The sequence below is a fragment of the Ochotona princeps genome, chromosome 2 (assembly GCF_030435755.1).
Source record: "Ochotona princeps isolate mOchPri1 chromosome 2, mOchPri1.hap1, whole genome shotgun sequence".
In the NCBI taxonomy this organism is placed as follows: Eukaryota; Metazoa; Chordata; class Mammalia; order Lagomorpha; family Ochotonidae; genus Ochotona; species Ochotona princeps.
The window spans coordinates 61904615-61921269 of record NC_080833.1 but is presented as its reverse complement, the minus strand read 5'-3'; the positions used below and the strand labels follow the sequence as shown (position 1 = coordinate 61921269).

At 38.2% G+C, this 16655-nt stretch overlaps 1 protein-coding gene across 2 annotated transcripts in view; it reads right to left on the bottom strand.

Annotated features, from left to right (window-relative positions):
- Positions 1-3192: 3192 nt before the first annotated feature.
- TNNI3K (TNNI3 interacting kinase) overlaps positions 3193-16655 on the bottom strand; it is a 281015-nt gene continuing 267552 nt past the window's right edge. The window contains exons 24-25 of one of the 2 annotated variants that reach the window (XM_058658087.1): positions 6526-6605; positions 3193-3483 (exon numbers count right to left, since the gene is read on the bottom strand). In XM_058658087.1, the coding sequence (XP_058514070.1) occupies positions 3407-3483; positions 6526-6605 (157 nt within the window). In that variant the 3' untranslated portion in view covers positions 3193-3406. Of the gene's footprint in view, positions 3484-6525; positions 6606-16655 lie in introns of those variants that run through there. The other variant, XR_009244475.1, reaches the window with a different exon arrangement.

The window sequence follows — 16655 nt, the reverse complement described above, 5'->3', positions numbered from 1 at the left end:
ACAACATCTGCCTTCATGAGCCAGGTATCACACCTACTCTGTGTCATTTGAAACCTTTACAGCAACTGTGCAAGATAAATTGTCACCATCATTCTACAGACAATAAGGGACATCAAAGGGATTAAATGACTTGTCCAAGATCACACAGCTCTTAGAGAAGGTCTGAATGACTCCAGAATTAATGAATCTTCTTTAGGAAGAAAAAGAAGAAATAAAAGAAGGAAGAGAGGAAAGAGGAAGGGAAAAACAAAATACAGAGAGAAATCAGGACATTCATTTTAGAAAGACTGTTTGGCATTAGCCTTTTCTCTTACCACCAGCACCTATTTTTTTGGTTTCAGAGGGAAATGTCAACTTTGGAAATAATTTAACCCAAATAATCACTCTGTTGGAATAACTCCTGGTGCTGCTGTAATTTGGCTTACAATTATAGTTAATTGAACATCTTCGGAATGAGATCAGTGCTGCGTGCACATAAAAAAAAAATCAAATGTGCTAAGCATGCAAAAACATGATCTTAAAAGTTCATTTTTACCAGCAGAAGAAAGAAAGCAATTAGTGAGACATTTTTAAGTAAGTAGGGGGAAAAATCCATAGTCTTGAGATGAGCTCTAAGATGATCCCTGGGCCCCATTAAGGGTGCAGTAATGAAAAGGGATTGCAAGCTACAGGTTGGCATCTGTGAAAAGGTTTCCCGTCCCAGGAATCAAGACACATTAGTCTCATTATTTGCAGATACTTGACAAGACAAGAGCCAGAGGGAAGCGGCAACATAAGGAAATGCAGTGTGGAAAAGAGAGATGGCTAATTAGGAGAAACAAAGAAAAGGAGCTTGGCAAATCTGTTTTAGAAAATTCTCTTCTAAAACAGGGGCATTTCCAAAATAAGCAGTTCCCTCTCTGGATACGACCTTCACTCAGTGGGAAATGGGAGGAGCGGGGAACTAGCTTAGCGCAGCACTGTGCACTGTCCTGAACACAAAAATATTTGGCTGTGGTATAAAATGTGACTTGGATCATAAACTTCACTCCTCTTTGTTTCATAATTATTTCTGCTTTCTAAGATGTCCATTTTGATTCAAGCCAGGAATGTATTAAGTTTCCAAGTGTACCAAACTAGGTGCTGTGTCATTCCCTAGAACAGCTAAAACAGAAGAGTGGAGGCGGGGAGGCTGTCTGGAGGTAGGAAAAGAGTGCAGGTGGGGCTCTGGAGGTAGATGTTCTCTGCCCAACTGCTATTTCTCCTTCTCTGACTTTGCCAGAAGTGTTCATGCCTGAACAGTCACTTCAGGTTCCTTGGTTGTGCTTGTTATAAAGCCCTTTGGGGACTACCTTGGTGGGATAGAGTACCTTTGACTTCAAAATAATTGGGCAGGGAAGTGAAAGGCTGGAGGCTAAAAAGGGATAAATCTACTTGAAGCACAAAGATTTTAATTTCTACCTCTGGATCCACACTGGTTTATCCAGAGCTACTCAGAGCATAGGGGGACTTGTGACTTCACAGCCACAGGTCATAAGAAGCAATTCTAAAGGATTTTAGAGCTGAGGTTGTTGCTGTTGATAGAAATTGTTCCCCAGAGACACAATTTGTTGTTAGGGGGAGAGGGGAGCTTGCTACAGTCATTCAGAGAGCAATCAGCAGCACCTCTTCACCACAATTCCATTTATAAATAAGTGCACATTATTTCAGGAGGATAAAGCAGATAGGCCTCAACACAACCAGTCAGTCATGTTCAGTCATTCTTATGTCCTCTAGTTGTCCTCTCTGTGTTGAGAACAATGGTTCTTAGCATTGGCCAATTATGTCCTCCACAGAACAGATATACTTTGAAATATTTTTGATTGTCAGGTTTTCATCAATTTTCTTCAGAGAAACAGTCAATAAGATAGGATAGATTTGTGTGGGGTGGGGTGGGTGGGTGTATGAATCTTATAAGTGAATGATTCATTCAATAATGCAGATTAAGTCCTATGATATGATGTGAACAAGTTAGAGATTCAAAAGTATAGATGATGTTGCTCAAGGCTTGAGAGCCAACTGCGTAGATTGAAGCCAGTGAGTGGACAGTGGACAGAGAGGGAGCAAAGCCTAGCCATATTTTTAGGTTTTAAGTTCCCAGAGATTATATGATTTTACCCATAATGCAAAATACATAACTTTATATACTGGCTCCAATGTAAGTATCTGCTGGAAATATCATCACAGAAATAAACAGAGATCATGTTTAACCAGACACTGATGCCTTCCACATCCATTTAAGTTAATACATAAAATTAACACACAAGTAATTACTGGCATCTTGAAGGCAGGGACAAGGAAGATGTTAAACTTCTGGCAGAGCATGGGACGACACCCACAACCAAGAATCATTCTGTCCAAAATGTCAATGATGCCAGGGTTGAGAACTCTCAATACAGAGAATGCCAGATCGTTCTTTGCTGTTCTATTTATCTTCTTGTTGGCGGGGGTGGCAAAAGCAGTAATTACCATTGAATTTTCATGATTTACTGCTTATTTTTTCCAACTCTGTCTAGCAGTGGCATAACTGCCTTATCTGGTGGAACTATTTCTGTCTTTCTGGCTGTAACCACTGTGAAGGGCCAGTTTCACATTGTTGGAAGGCAGCATTCAACAGAGATATCCTCCCTCTGTGCTATGCCACCCTGTGTATAAATGGCAGGTTTGCATTAGTGGGCTGCTTGCATAAATGACCTGACAGCACTTTTGATACCGTGGTGCTGACAGCCATAGGCTGCCTCACTAGAGCATAGAGCACTTGTTATGACATGGAAAGGAAACTAAATAATTAAGTGCTATGTATTTGCCAGCTTCTTGAACTGAAGGTCATTACTCCTCTTTACCAATATGTCTGAAAGAAGGTATATTCAGTGGAAGTCTTGTTGAAATGAAATACACTTCTGAATCAATTTTCTAAGTTGCCAATGAATCTTTAATCACAGAGCTGAACATCAGAAGTAACACGGTAAAATGAACAATATTGTAATAAATCAAACCCACAGTTCTCAAACCCAAGCCAATGTAATTCAGCTGGGAAAACATAATAACTGGGAAATGTACACCACAGATTTAGACCCATCTCTAAGTTACATGGTAATTTGCTGATTTATTTACAAAAAATAAAATTCTCCTTTATATTCCTTTTTTATATTTTTCTCTCCCTCTCTCTCCCTCTCTCTCTCTCTCTCCCTCCCTCCCTCAGATTCATCCTTTAGGCACACATCCAAAGCCCATCTTGTGGCAAGGATTTAAATAGGACTAGGATAAACAAGCCAATTTAAGAAGACCTTAGAGGGTAGAATATTCTAATTGGAAGCCAGCCTGCCATGGCTGGAATTGTTGCTGTCAGTTTGGGGGAATACTCTCCTTAGGTATATGCTGAATGCTGTCAGCTGCTGTCCTCAAAGCTGCCACTATTCCGGCAAGAATGAAAATGCATCGGGCTCATGGGATCAGACACGTAGCCTGCATCAGAAAAGAAGTTCAGCAGTTAGTTATTGGCCTTTCATACATTTCCCCATTTTTCTTAACCAGTCTGACCCAGGGCAGTACACAGCCGCCAGGCAGTTCTCCTGGATCATGTGAAAAAAGCCTGGACCAGAGCTGCTGGTGAGCAGTTTTGTGGACCAACAGCAACACTGAAAGTGAAAGCACAAGTTTTCTGCTTTGCTGGCTCCAGCACATTTGTCAACTTACCCATCCTGTTAATGTTTTCATTTACAAGTGAGAGAATAACAGTATTTACTCATAAGGCTGCCAAATGAATATAAGATATCTAGCAGTGTTAGGCATACAGTGGATACTAATCCAATGCTGGCTAAGAAAGGAAGGGGGGACAGCAGTAAGGAAAAGGGAAAGAGCCATGATGTATAGCAAGTTGCCTCTGCGTATTTGATTTTTTATACTAGTAGTCTGAGTGTTACGTGTACATCGGTGCTATAGTCTGAATGTTAGTATTCGATGCCTTTTGAAACAACAGCCCTGTTTTGGTTAGAGAATGGTGCCAGGTGCTCAGGACTGAGCTGCTGGCACAGAGGTTCAGGTGCATGGGCAGGGAAAGACCTGCTTTTCTGCTTTGAAGTAAGGAGCCATTCATTGCTTCTGTGGAAATAGACACATTTATCAACAGCTGTTGCTGCTTTTTCTCCCTTTTGAGAGCTGAGTTTTCAGAACCAACCCAGCCATCTACAGTTTCATTAGGACATCTAGCCGTTATCCAGGCATATTTATTTTCATAAGAAAGATTTCTGTCAAAATATCTGAAGCAGCACATCAACTCTCCCTGAGGCAGTGGCGCTAATGGTGATCCTGCAGCTTCCCACCCTATCTCCCTCTGTGGGACTGGCTATGTTAGATTTGAGGCAGGTGCTAGAGGTGGGAACAGAGATGAGGGGAAGCAAGACACTAACTTTGGGTAGACCAAAACAAAATGTGCATCCTAGGACCAAAATATTTCCTTTTGTCTAGTCTAAAAAAGGTGACTTCATTCCAGGTATAGAGATGCTTAAATAAACTGGTAATCCTTCTGTTACCATAATTCATCTTCTGCTGTGCCACAAGCAGTCTCACTGGCCAGTCATGTTCCAGTGCCTCTTGCCACACAGGACCCCTGCAGAAACTGACTGTGAACACACTTTCCTCCTGAGTGGGCAGATTCTCCTTCAACTGTGAGAAACAAAATCAGCAGGGCCTTGGTGTTGGCAACTGCCATCACTGTGATCACTTCCAGAGTGTAAGGACAGACGTGCTGGACTTGTGTAGGCTCTCAGCTTAAGAAGCACTCAGCTGAAATATGACCACAGGCTTCAGGAAAACACCGAAACAAATCTGCATGTTCTGCAATTTCAACATGACAGGTCTCAAGCAGAGAGAACAGAGTTGCTTCTACTTCATTTCTGCAGTCACGCTCTAGCTCTGCTCATTGGGGAAGAGGAGAACATCTCAGAAATGGCTGTTCTATCCAACTGGTTTATGAAATGGAAATAGAGTAATTAAAGGCTCCTATCTTATATGATGTTCTATTTGGGATGGATATATTAAAGATATTTTTATAGGGATCTTTACTTAATTCAACAGCCTGAATTTTTCTTCCACTCTTGGCACAAATACTCATCAGAAAATCTGATCTTTGTATTACTATGTCACCTTAGTCTTCTCCATTTGAGGGTCTTCTTAGAACCTTGCTGCTTTAAGAAACAGAACTGGAAGTTAAAGAAATGTTTTACTTTTCATCTGCACCATGAAAGCAAAGAATTCTGGTCAAAGCACACATTTCAAAAGGTGCCCTGTATTTTTTTTTTTTTTTTGGTGTGGTTGTGAATTTGCTTTAGTAAAGGTTTGCAAAAACGGTATTATACCTTTTAAAAATATAGGATGGTGTGACACTTGGATCTCATTTCTCCTCCAAAGGATGTGTTCCTAGGCTAGCCAATTGTAAAGCGGATGATAAAGAGCCCTGAGCTGTGTTCTTGACATATACTGGAAGGCAGAAGCACAACCTTTGCTTTCTTGACTGTATCCTTGTAGTTTGTCTGCATCTACCAGAACAACCTTTTTTCCTTTTTTTCTTAAAAGCTTCTTAGTGCCTTGGGTAATGAGAATCTGCAGCTGAAGTGCACTGATGAGGATCCCAAAGCAAGGGTCTCCAGGAACTACTGCCATTTGTATCAGAATCAGTTGTACTGTACATCATCCAATTTATTCACCCAAAGTCAGCCTTTGTAATAAATCTGATCTTTTTAAGTGACAGACACTTTTCTAGTCCTCAATATAATTGAAGGAAGTTGCCATGAATAAATGGGCCTATTGTGCTGAAATTCCAATTAAGCATAAAGTCTCTCAGGCCTAAAGGTTGGAGAAAGGACATCAGAGCCCTGGCACATTCACATGGCAGCTGATGATAAAGGTATTTATCCATCCTGTGGCATCCAGGAGACTGCTATGAACTTTGTTAATTATTTCCATGAGCATTATTCATTTTTTCTGAAGCAGTTCCATATAACATTGATCCTACCACTTTGCCCTGAGGGGAGAGGTGGGAAATGGGTTTCCATTTTGCCTGTGAGTGCTAGCTAAAATAGAAGAGCTCCCCCAGAATGATAAAATTGTGGGAACTCATTTTTTTCTCTTTAGTTGTATATCCTTAAAATGGGTCTAGAGGAACTGGAGTGATTAAGGTGGTAACAAAGTGCTTGAACTGTCACAAGGGGAAGGGGCTTCTTTTGATAACAAAAAATTATTCTTCCCCCCCACATGTATGTACATGGTCTCACTTGCCAGCACATATGCTCACATACTCACGCATGTTCATAGACCCATGATGATGCTTAAAGGTGAATGGAGAATTAAAATGGACTTATATAATCAAAGCTTGTATTTTTATAAGAATATTTTCAAAGACTGGTAATTTCTAGACATTACAAAATATAAGTTATTTCTCTTGTAACAAATAGATACCATCTCTTGGGAGCATTATTCTTAGTACATCTAGAATGTCTATTGACTTACCATATTTGTCAATGGGTGAGTATTGGAGATTTTTCTTCATCTCTTCCAAGCATAGGCCTTGAGGGAAACATTGTCCGGCACTGGAAATGAACAGAATACACAACTTCACATTGTAATAATTTTTTAATAAGATGACTGTATTTAATCAATATGGATCCTAGAAAAATGGAAATGTGATGTAAAGGTATAGATAATGAGTTAGGGAAGATTTCAGAATTAATTGGAGTAATTCAGATACAGTTGTGAATTTTGCTTCTCTTACGTGGCAATATAACCTTGGGCCTGACACTTTTCCTGAGCCTTAGTTTACTATTTATGCAATGGAAAAAGGATATAATAAATAATTTTAATAATTTACAGTTTGCTTTAATGTTTAAATAAAATGAATCAAAATTTGTACTACTATGCTTATAAGCATTATTTAGTAGGAAATAATATGAAGAATATTGATCAATGTAAATTAGATACATCCCAAGAGATATTTCCAAAATTAAAATTATGGTAAGATATAGTAACAATAATATTTATTTCATGAACCTATGTATTAAACATCTATATACAGTAAATTCATTTTATTTTTGTTTTTATCATGCTCTATCTTAAATATTAGATACTTTTTCTCATTTTACAAATAAGAAAGCTGGGCTCGGAGGTGTGGCCTAGTGGCTAAAGTCCTCGCCTTGAACGCCCCGGGATCCCATATGGGCGCTGGTTCTAATCCCGGCAGGTCCACTTCCCATCCAGCTCCCTGCTTGTGGCCTGGGAAAGCAGTCGAGGACGGCCCAATGCTTTGGGACCCTGCACCCGCATGGGAGACCCAGAAGAGGTTCCTGATTCCCGGCTTTGGATCGGCGCACACCGGCCGTTGTGGTCACTTGGGGAGTAATCATTGGAAAAAAGATCTCCCTCTCTTTCTCTCCTGCTCTCTGTATATCTGACTTTGTAATAAAATAAATAAATCTTTAAAAAAAAAACAAATAAGAAAGCTGAGATTGGAGTAATTAAGTAGTTTGTTATCCAGGTTTGGTAAACAGTTCATCTAGGATTCACATCCAAGTGTTTCAGATACCAGATTATGTACTTAATCTGCTCCTCAAATGTGAAATTCTTCTGAACTTCTTTTCAGTGATCATTTTCTCCCCAGCTTCCTAAGATTCGCTTACCATTTTGGTTAAATAGAACACTACCCATTTCATCAATTCAAAACCTGAAGTTATCAAAACCCTGACAATTATGTCTAATCTCATCTATGGTTATTTATATCTATAATCTCTTGGATTCACTTAAATTGCTGTCACTAAGGCCCATAAGTCTGTGGCTCCTAACAGTTCCCCAAGCCAATTCTCTTCATTCTACTGCCAGTACATGTCATCCAGTCACATAAGGCAAAATTCTCGTGGTCATCCTTGGTAATTACTATTGTGTTTTATGGCACACTCAATTCAACTCTTTTGACCTCTGAGTCCAAAAGAGTCCTAATCCACCCAGTTGTCTTCTCCTTTAATGTCTAGTCACATTATCTCTTTCTTGTCTGAAGTCCTGAAATTTGCCTTCTAGTTGATCTCACTATGTTCACAGATACCATTCTCTACATATTGTCTAGCATACTATATTTTTTCATTTTTCATTTTTACTTTTTTCATAATGATTTTGTGATACAGTTCCATAGGCCCTGGGATTTCCCTTACCCATTCCCCAAATCCCTTCTCTATTGCCCCCCACAAATGATTTTCCTTATGTTATTACTATAGTATAGTCCTTCATAAACAATCATAAGTCCATCATTATGGGCATGGACAATGGCAGAGAGTCTGGCATCCTATTATCAAGATATAGTTAACAATTTCATTGGGCGTTTATCTTTGATCTGGAAGTAGAGATGCATACTGCATTGTATCCTCACATCTGGACAGGATAGTCTCCATTACATAGTTACTATACATCCCCTTAAATGAAAAGCCACAAAACAAAACCAACAACAGGAAGAAAAATAGAACATCATGAAATTAAATAACATGCTACTGAATGCCTATCATGTCACTAAAGAAGAGAAAAAGAAAATGGAGAACCTTCTTGAAGAAAATGATGCCACAGTATGACCTATGAGTCAGTGAAGAATTTAATATGAGAAAAAGTTGGTTTGAAGAAATAAAAATCAAAATTCATGAAATATATTTTCCACTGGTCTTTGTTAGTGAGGTGTGTCTTCTGGGTTGAAGGAGAACAATGTCTGGGTACACTTAAATAAGAAACTGATAGAATTATGATTCCTTATGAAGGACTACACTATTGTAACAAAATGGGAAAAATCTGACAGGGGGTGGGGGTCTGAGGGGGAATCCCAGCCTACACAAAATTGTACCACACAATTCAAAATTCAAAATAAAAATATATTTTAAAATACATATATACCAGAATCCTCGCATTGCAATGAAGGTGGCAATGTTATAAGCATACTGGCTGACTTTGCTGTTTCCTCAATATAAATGAATCTTCACAGCTACCTGTTGTAAGCATTCTCTTTGTCTGCATTTTTCCAGGGCCTTGTCCATGATGTTTCTCAACATTTTTAAGACAACTATTGCCCTTTGGTTTAAAATTCCATTCGATGCATGACAGATGGAGCAATTTGACAAGGTGGTCAGCATGATCTCAGCCTATCATTTCTCCATAGCAGATCTGATTGCAGACAAAATGTGGCTCCTTTCATGATGAGATTCTTCCAGCTTTACTTTGCCCTTAAAGCATTTGTTTTTCCTTACTGTACTTTCTTTTTTGTCCCTTGGTTACTCCTGGGCCAATGTTGTCACCATTACAATTATTTGATGTACTCTCTTAATCTCAAGGTAGTCTTGTCGCTGGGAGTCCTTGTTACACTTGTGTTTTTGCCTGTGTAATTCAGCTTTTTGACTACTACCTATAGCATCACTGATCTCTGGATCTGTCTTACAGTGATCTGCATAACTGTTCGGGTCTATGGGTCTGGTTTCCATCAATTTGCCATCTGACAAACTGAATCTTATCATTCCAGTTCCTGCCTGAAAAGTAGAACTTTTGGATGCTGTGTAGCACTTGTCTCTTTTGGATAATTTCTATTTTATACTTAGATCTAAAAAATACTGTCCACCTAAACCCTTCAGAGTTTTTTAATTGCTCTTCATGAACCCAAATCCTATCTTGCTGAATCCTTATGCATCCTTTCCTTTGTCTGGTTTTAACGCCTGAGTTCAAATATCACTGTATCAATTAGGTTTTCTTTTTTTTTAAGATTTATTTATTTTTATTACAAAGTCAGATATACAGAGAGGAGGAGAGACAGAGAGGAAGATCTTCTGTCCGATGATTCACTCCCCAAGTGAGCTGCAACGGCCGGTGCTGCGCCAATCCGATGCCGGGAACCAGGAACTTCTTCCAGGTTTCCCACTCGGGTGCAGGGTCCCAAACCTTTGGGCTGTCCTCGACTGCTTTCCCAGGCCACAAGCAGGGAGCTGGATGGGACGTGGAGCTGCCGGGATTAGAACTGGCGCCCATATGGGATCCCGGGGCACGTTCAAGGTGAGGACTTTAGCCACTAGACCACGCCACCAGGCCCTCAATTAGGTTTTCTTACCATTTTTCCGAAGTGGCCAGTCTTGTATCCATAGTCGCTCTCTATTACATCACATCACATCACATCACATCACATCACATCACATCACATCACATCACATCACATGTATCTCTTTCAGAACTAAATAAGATTGACATGTTAATTTGTTTACCAGACACTATGTATATTCCTTACACACAATCAATGTGGGGACTATTTTCCTGTTATTGCAATACTCAGAATGATAGCCAACACATAGGAGAAGACAACAAATAGTTTTGAAGGCTTTACTGAATTAAAGATCCATAAATGGTGTTCTTCATTCCAGTCAGTTAATTGTTCCCTTTACAAGGCCTTAGGTAACAATAACCTTAGCACAACCCTCTCCTGCTTCCATGGGCAATTCCTTAGGTTAATGTTTCAAATCCTCTGCAAGTCAATCCTACTTGCGTTCTGTGTGGATCTTATGTTCTACAATTCTCCAGCATCATTTTTTTTCACAAGTTCAACCCATATATATAGTTTCAGGTCTTCCAAACATTCTTGAACATTCATTTTTCTATACTACTGCTGAGATGCGTATAGTTTTTGAATACACTTGTGAACACTTCATTTATTCCAGAAAGGAAGTATGCGTGTTCATGTGTTAGACTCCCTGAGTTGTATTTAGCTCTACCATTTACTACTCTAAACTCTTGGCAAGTTATTTAACTGTTTTATGCTATGAAATAGAAGTTCCATCAAGCCTTATCTACAGGAATAATCATAAAAATTAAAAGGATGAATACATTTAAAGCATTTTGAACAGTGGTGAGCATTCAATAAATATTATCTACTTTTATTACTTCTCAAGGTCTGTTCCAAAATGAACACCTTCCTTGAAGGTCTCTCCCAGTCAGGATTAATCACTTCTTCTCCCATTCCCCTGGTCATTAGTACTGCCACCACAAGAGCTTATCAGAACATGCTTGGCTTATAATTATCTGTATTTGTATTTGCTAGTGAAGCCCATTGTACAGAGTTTCTGGAGTTTGGAGACCTTTTTAATGTCTTTGATCTTATATTCCCAATGTGGGAATAAAACTGAGTTCACAAATTAACTAGTGGGCTAATGTCCGTTTTAAGTAAAACCACAGAAAGAAATGATTAAAACACAGATTTTCTGCAAATTAAAGAAAAAAAAAAAGATACTACCATAGGTACCTGAGTCTCTATAAGCAGCTAAAGTGTACTAACTAAAGTGAAGTTATTAAAAACTATTCATATACAGATGCAGATTTTTCTGAAGGATAATATTGGTTTATACTGATCAGTTAGCTGCCTAAAGAACAATTGCAAATTTGGCCTTACTTCTTTAAGCTATAATTTTAACAATGTTGTCTCATAGAAAAAGGAAATGATGAAAAATGAGTAGGAACAATATTGATTTGAAGAAGGACATTCTGTGATTTCAATCAACATTAAATGGGAAACCATACTTAGTTGTGAGAAATAGAGTGTCAACTCAAAGATATTTTTCAAAATAAATACCTTCCTATAAAAATATGTGATCCTTTTAGCATTCTGTCTCCTTTTAGAAATGTGTTGCATGCAGTAGTCTTGGCAACAACAAGACAATAGAGAATAAATATTTTATCACCCAAATGGCTATCTGGTTTCCCTATGAATAGAAGCCCATCTCCAAGCCGCCCTGTTTGTTCAGATGCTGAATGGAATTCATGCCAGGAGATTCACCCTTCCTTCCCAGGAGATAACCACCTCTCTGGGGATGCTGTAACAGGATGACAGTCAGATGGAGGCTAAGTGTGTCCAGGTCAGACAAAACTGAAGAAACCAGATCCCTATCAATGGAGCTAGTTAATTTTAACCAAGGTGTATTCAGACTTCATCACAGGAGGCGAGAGTTAGAGATTCATCAGGACCACTGCTGAAGTTGTGGTCAGCAAAAATAAGACACTTCCAGGGATGCAGCTGCCACAGGAGTTCAATGAAAGTAAATGTGACCTAATGGCAGGTAAGGAAACCACTCAATTTTACAATATTTCCATGTTCTTGGTCAAGTAGGTAGTCTTCTTACACTAAAAAGATGTTATATGCCATAAATAGGCAGATATATGAATGATATATATTGGCAGTTTTTCACGTATATACTTTGTGAGTATGCAATGTAATTTTCTGTTGTAAAAGTATGAGTGTGTAGGTTTTTTTTTTCTTAAATTACTACAGTATATTGAGAAGTGTCATTTCAGAGTAAACAGATCACTTCTGTGATGTAAAGATAAATAAATCATCAGCCTTAGTTTTTTATAAAGGTGCACAAGGAAATGAAAAGTTTATCCAAACTTAAGAACAAAATTTAAACTCAAAAATGTTTCTTGTTTTTTAGTCATTGTTCTAGGGGCATAGAGTTCCTGATAGATTACGTACCAATTATACCAACTGAAATCTAGATCCACAACATCAAATATGTATTTCTGTGTGTACATGTTGTTTAGGCTATGGTTTGTCAGAACAATCTAGCCTGTTTGCAAATGATCATGTTGTCTGTGAGTGGAGACAAGTATCCTGGACAAAAACAGCCCACAAGATATTCAAAAGCAGTGATAATATGAGGCTAGGATGAATTATATAAATGCAGAGATAAAGGCACTTATGACAAGCACCTTAAGAAAAAATATTATTCATTGAGAAATAGATGAATATGTACATAAGATTACAGAACAGTGATGAATAATGAGGGAAATGCTGGAAGACAGAATATTAATACAGATAGTCTCAGCTTCCCAGTACAGAGGTAAGGCAGAAGCTTCAGATAAACTTGCAGATAATTATTCATTTTAGGCAAAGCCCTAGAAAGGAGTGATTAAAACAAGCTTTTTAAGCTCTTAAAATGAAATAGTGTAGATTGTGATGCTGTAAATACAGGATTACAGATCCCTTTCTCATATGCAGATTTCATTTCCTTTGGATATATTCCCAGAAATGGAAAAGTTCTATTTTCAGTTCTGTTAGCACTCTCCATACTGACTTCCATAGTGGTTGTACTAGCCTACACTCCCACTAACAGTGAGGGAGGGTACTTTTTTCCCATAGCCACGCCAGCAGGTGTTAGTGGAGCTTTGAATGTAGGCCAATCTCATGAGAGTTAAGTGAAACTTCAGTGTGGTTTTCATCTGCATTTCCCTGACAGCTAGGGAGCCTGAACATTTTTTCATGTCTATTAGCCATTTGAATTTCTTCTTTTGAAAAATATCTGTACATTTCCTTTGCCCACTTCTTCACAGGCTTTTTGTTTTACAATTGTTCAGTATCTGAAACTCTTTATAAATCCTGAATATTAGTCCCCTATCAGTTGTGTAGCATGCAAAGATTTTCTGCTATGCTGTTGGTTGCTTGTTCACTTTGTTGATCATTTTCTTTGCTGTACAGAAGCTTTTTAGATGCCTGTCAAAAGAGGGGTGTGTAAAGAAACTGTAATGCTTATACTCTACGGAAGGCTACTCAGCCATTAAGAAGAATGAATTTCTGCCATTTGGACCAACCAAATGGTCCTGACTAGAGACCATTATGCTCAGTGAACTAAGTCAATCCCAACAGGACAAATATTATTCTCTTTGCTATAAGTCAACCTTCATACAAAATACAAGTTCAATATTCTTTACAATACTGATTTTGCTACATCTCAGGGGGATTGATATTCTTCTTCTTGGTCTTATTTGTTCAAAAAAGTTTCTTTTATTAAAATCTTCGTTGATTTATGGTCATACACTAGCATCATTTGCTTCAAGAAGGTTTTTTATTTTCTTTTTCATTTCTTCAGAGACACATTGGTCATTTAGTAGCAGGTTATTTAATTTCATATTGTTCTAAATTTCCTATTTATCTTCCTATTGTTAATTTTGCTTTATGGCTTTTCATCTAAGGGGATGTATAGTAATTATGTAATAGACATTATCATATCAAAACGTGAATACAGAATCCAGTGTGCATTTCTATTTCCAATGAAATGGTTAACTATATCTTGACAATAGGATGCTGGACTCTCTGCCACTGTCCATACCTACAATGAGGATAAACTTAAAGAATAGAAATACGGGCTTAGGACTGTTTGTGGGGTGAATCAGTGTGGGGGAGGGTGTTTCGTGAGGGAGGAAGGGAAATCCCAGAGCCTATGGAACTCTATCATAAAAGTCAAACAAAACAAACAAAACAAAATCCAAATACTGGTTATTAGAAGCTATCGTTTGTTACACTAAAAAAGCAACTCACACTAGACTTACTTTATTGATTTCTGGTGAAGATAAACACAAAGGAGAAAGCCATATCTAGAATATTTATCTGTATTCTAGCAAGGTGTTAGACCAAGATCCTCTTCTGCTTTCTTTGTGATAAGCAGATATCCATGCCAGACGACAAGTGGGTGAAAAGCACTGTTATAGGCTGACTATCCAGGACTGATACAGACTTGACTTCTGTGTCATTGCTGACATATGACATCCTCACACAGTTAGGCTAAACCCTAGACACTGGGAATGATTGGGATTAGTGTTTTCCAAGGAGATTGAGTTGTTTCAGAAGGGTTCTTGTCCCCTTCCTAGTAGGATTTTCAGCTTAAGTTGGATCATTTCGTTACCCCAGGTGATACAGAGGAACCATTGATCCCTGGAAACCTTTTTCAGATCCCTTCATTTCTTGCATTTTACGATCCTTTAAAAGGTGTTAGTCATCCAGGGGTAGGCATTTGGTACCATGTCTAAGACACTTGGGATGCCCACATCTGGTATTAGAGTGCCTAGTTGAAAATCATGACTCACTCACAGTTCTGGCTTCTAGCTAGCATACACCCTGAAAGGTAGCAGGTGATCACCCAAGTAATTGCATTCCTGTCACGCACAGGGGAGAACTAGGATTGAGTACCAGGCTTCTGGTTTTGCCCTAGTATTCTCTGCCTTTCAAATCAAAAAAGTAAAGCATAAAAGAAGATATTCGTTAATCATGCATACTTGTGAAACTTGCTTTGGCACATTGGATATGCAGAGGGAGATTACACAGGTTACACTTAAGCCAGATTGCTATCTTGCTTATCTGCAGTGTTTGACACTTGGCCAGGCTTGAATGCCTAGTTTTCACATGTCTGCCATGGCAAAGCTGGTTATACATTACCATGATTACTGAGGAGGGTGTTTGTAGCTTTGTTGTCTATATACGTTTTTATTTGAGGTAATAACTAGATTGTGCTATTTGTGTGAAGGAACCATCTCTTTTGGTGCTCCATTTCAAAAGAAAAATTACACGCCATCTAAGATGAAGCAGAGGAATGGGTGGGGAAAACATCATGGAAACTTATCTTTAAGACTGAATGGCAAACTGTATAACCCCGGGGCTGGGAAGTCCAGAGCTATTTTCTGAAGGTTTTCAACCAATTTTATAGAATATTCATGTTGCAATGCATGAGGGGTAGGAGAACCCTAAGTCACTGTTACCTTTTAGCCTGAGAGCTGTGATGTTAAGCAAGACCCAAATTTAAATAAGAAAACCGTAGCTAGAAGAGGCTAGGGGATTCTGGTTCTCTCTCCCCAGAATCTGGGGACCGGCAATGTCACAATGAATCCAAATGGCCCCATTTAAAATCTAGAAAGCAGACAGCACTGTAGCTTCCAAAGTCTAGCCTGCCAAATGCTTTTGGTATTGGAGCAATGAATCATGGTTTTGGCTGTGGGATTTCATGAATTCTCAGAGTATTTGCTAGTGCCACAATTGCTTCTGACTGAATTACATTCCAAAGGAGACTTCATATAGTTAGCCAATCCAAAAGATAACCCTTTAAATAAATACATTTTATTTTTCTTCTTTTTTATTGCAGTGTTAGAAATTTTATTTTGTGAATTTTATCATATATTACTTTGTAAAAACTGAAAAGGTAAGATAAAAATAACTGAATAAAAATGAAAGATGTAAAACATTCAGTTGCACCATAATAATATAATAATTTCTTATACTTAGAGAAAGCTTTAAAACTGGTATATGCTTTTCCATGAACTACTTCATAAAATTTTTGCAACTCTCCCCTTCTCACCAATGAATTGCCACAAAAGCATAAATTATACTTCTGTTCTGTTATTAAGGACAGTCAGACTAAGAGAGCTTGAAAACTCTCAAAACTAGTAAGAGAGCAGAAGCAGAAGTTGAACAAAAGGTTTCTAACTTCCGGCTTATGTGCTTTTTGTCATAATGCACTATTACTAAATAGCAACAAACATCAAGCTATTTTTCTGTTTCCATTTATGGATTAGTCACAAGTTACAGAGTTTTGGGTTCTTTGTATGTAAAGATGAGTACTAAATTCCTCTTACAGAAAATCTTTTATAATCAAAGCTAAACCAGAAACAGCTTTCCTGTGTCGTACTTTATCTGGTTTTAAAAAAACAGATTTTCCCTTACAAATCATTGCTTGCCCATCTCTTAAAAGTAATGTGAAATATTGGATACATACAGACTAAACTTTCTAAATGAGATGTTTACAATTCTCCTCAGTCTTCTA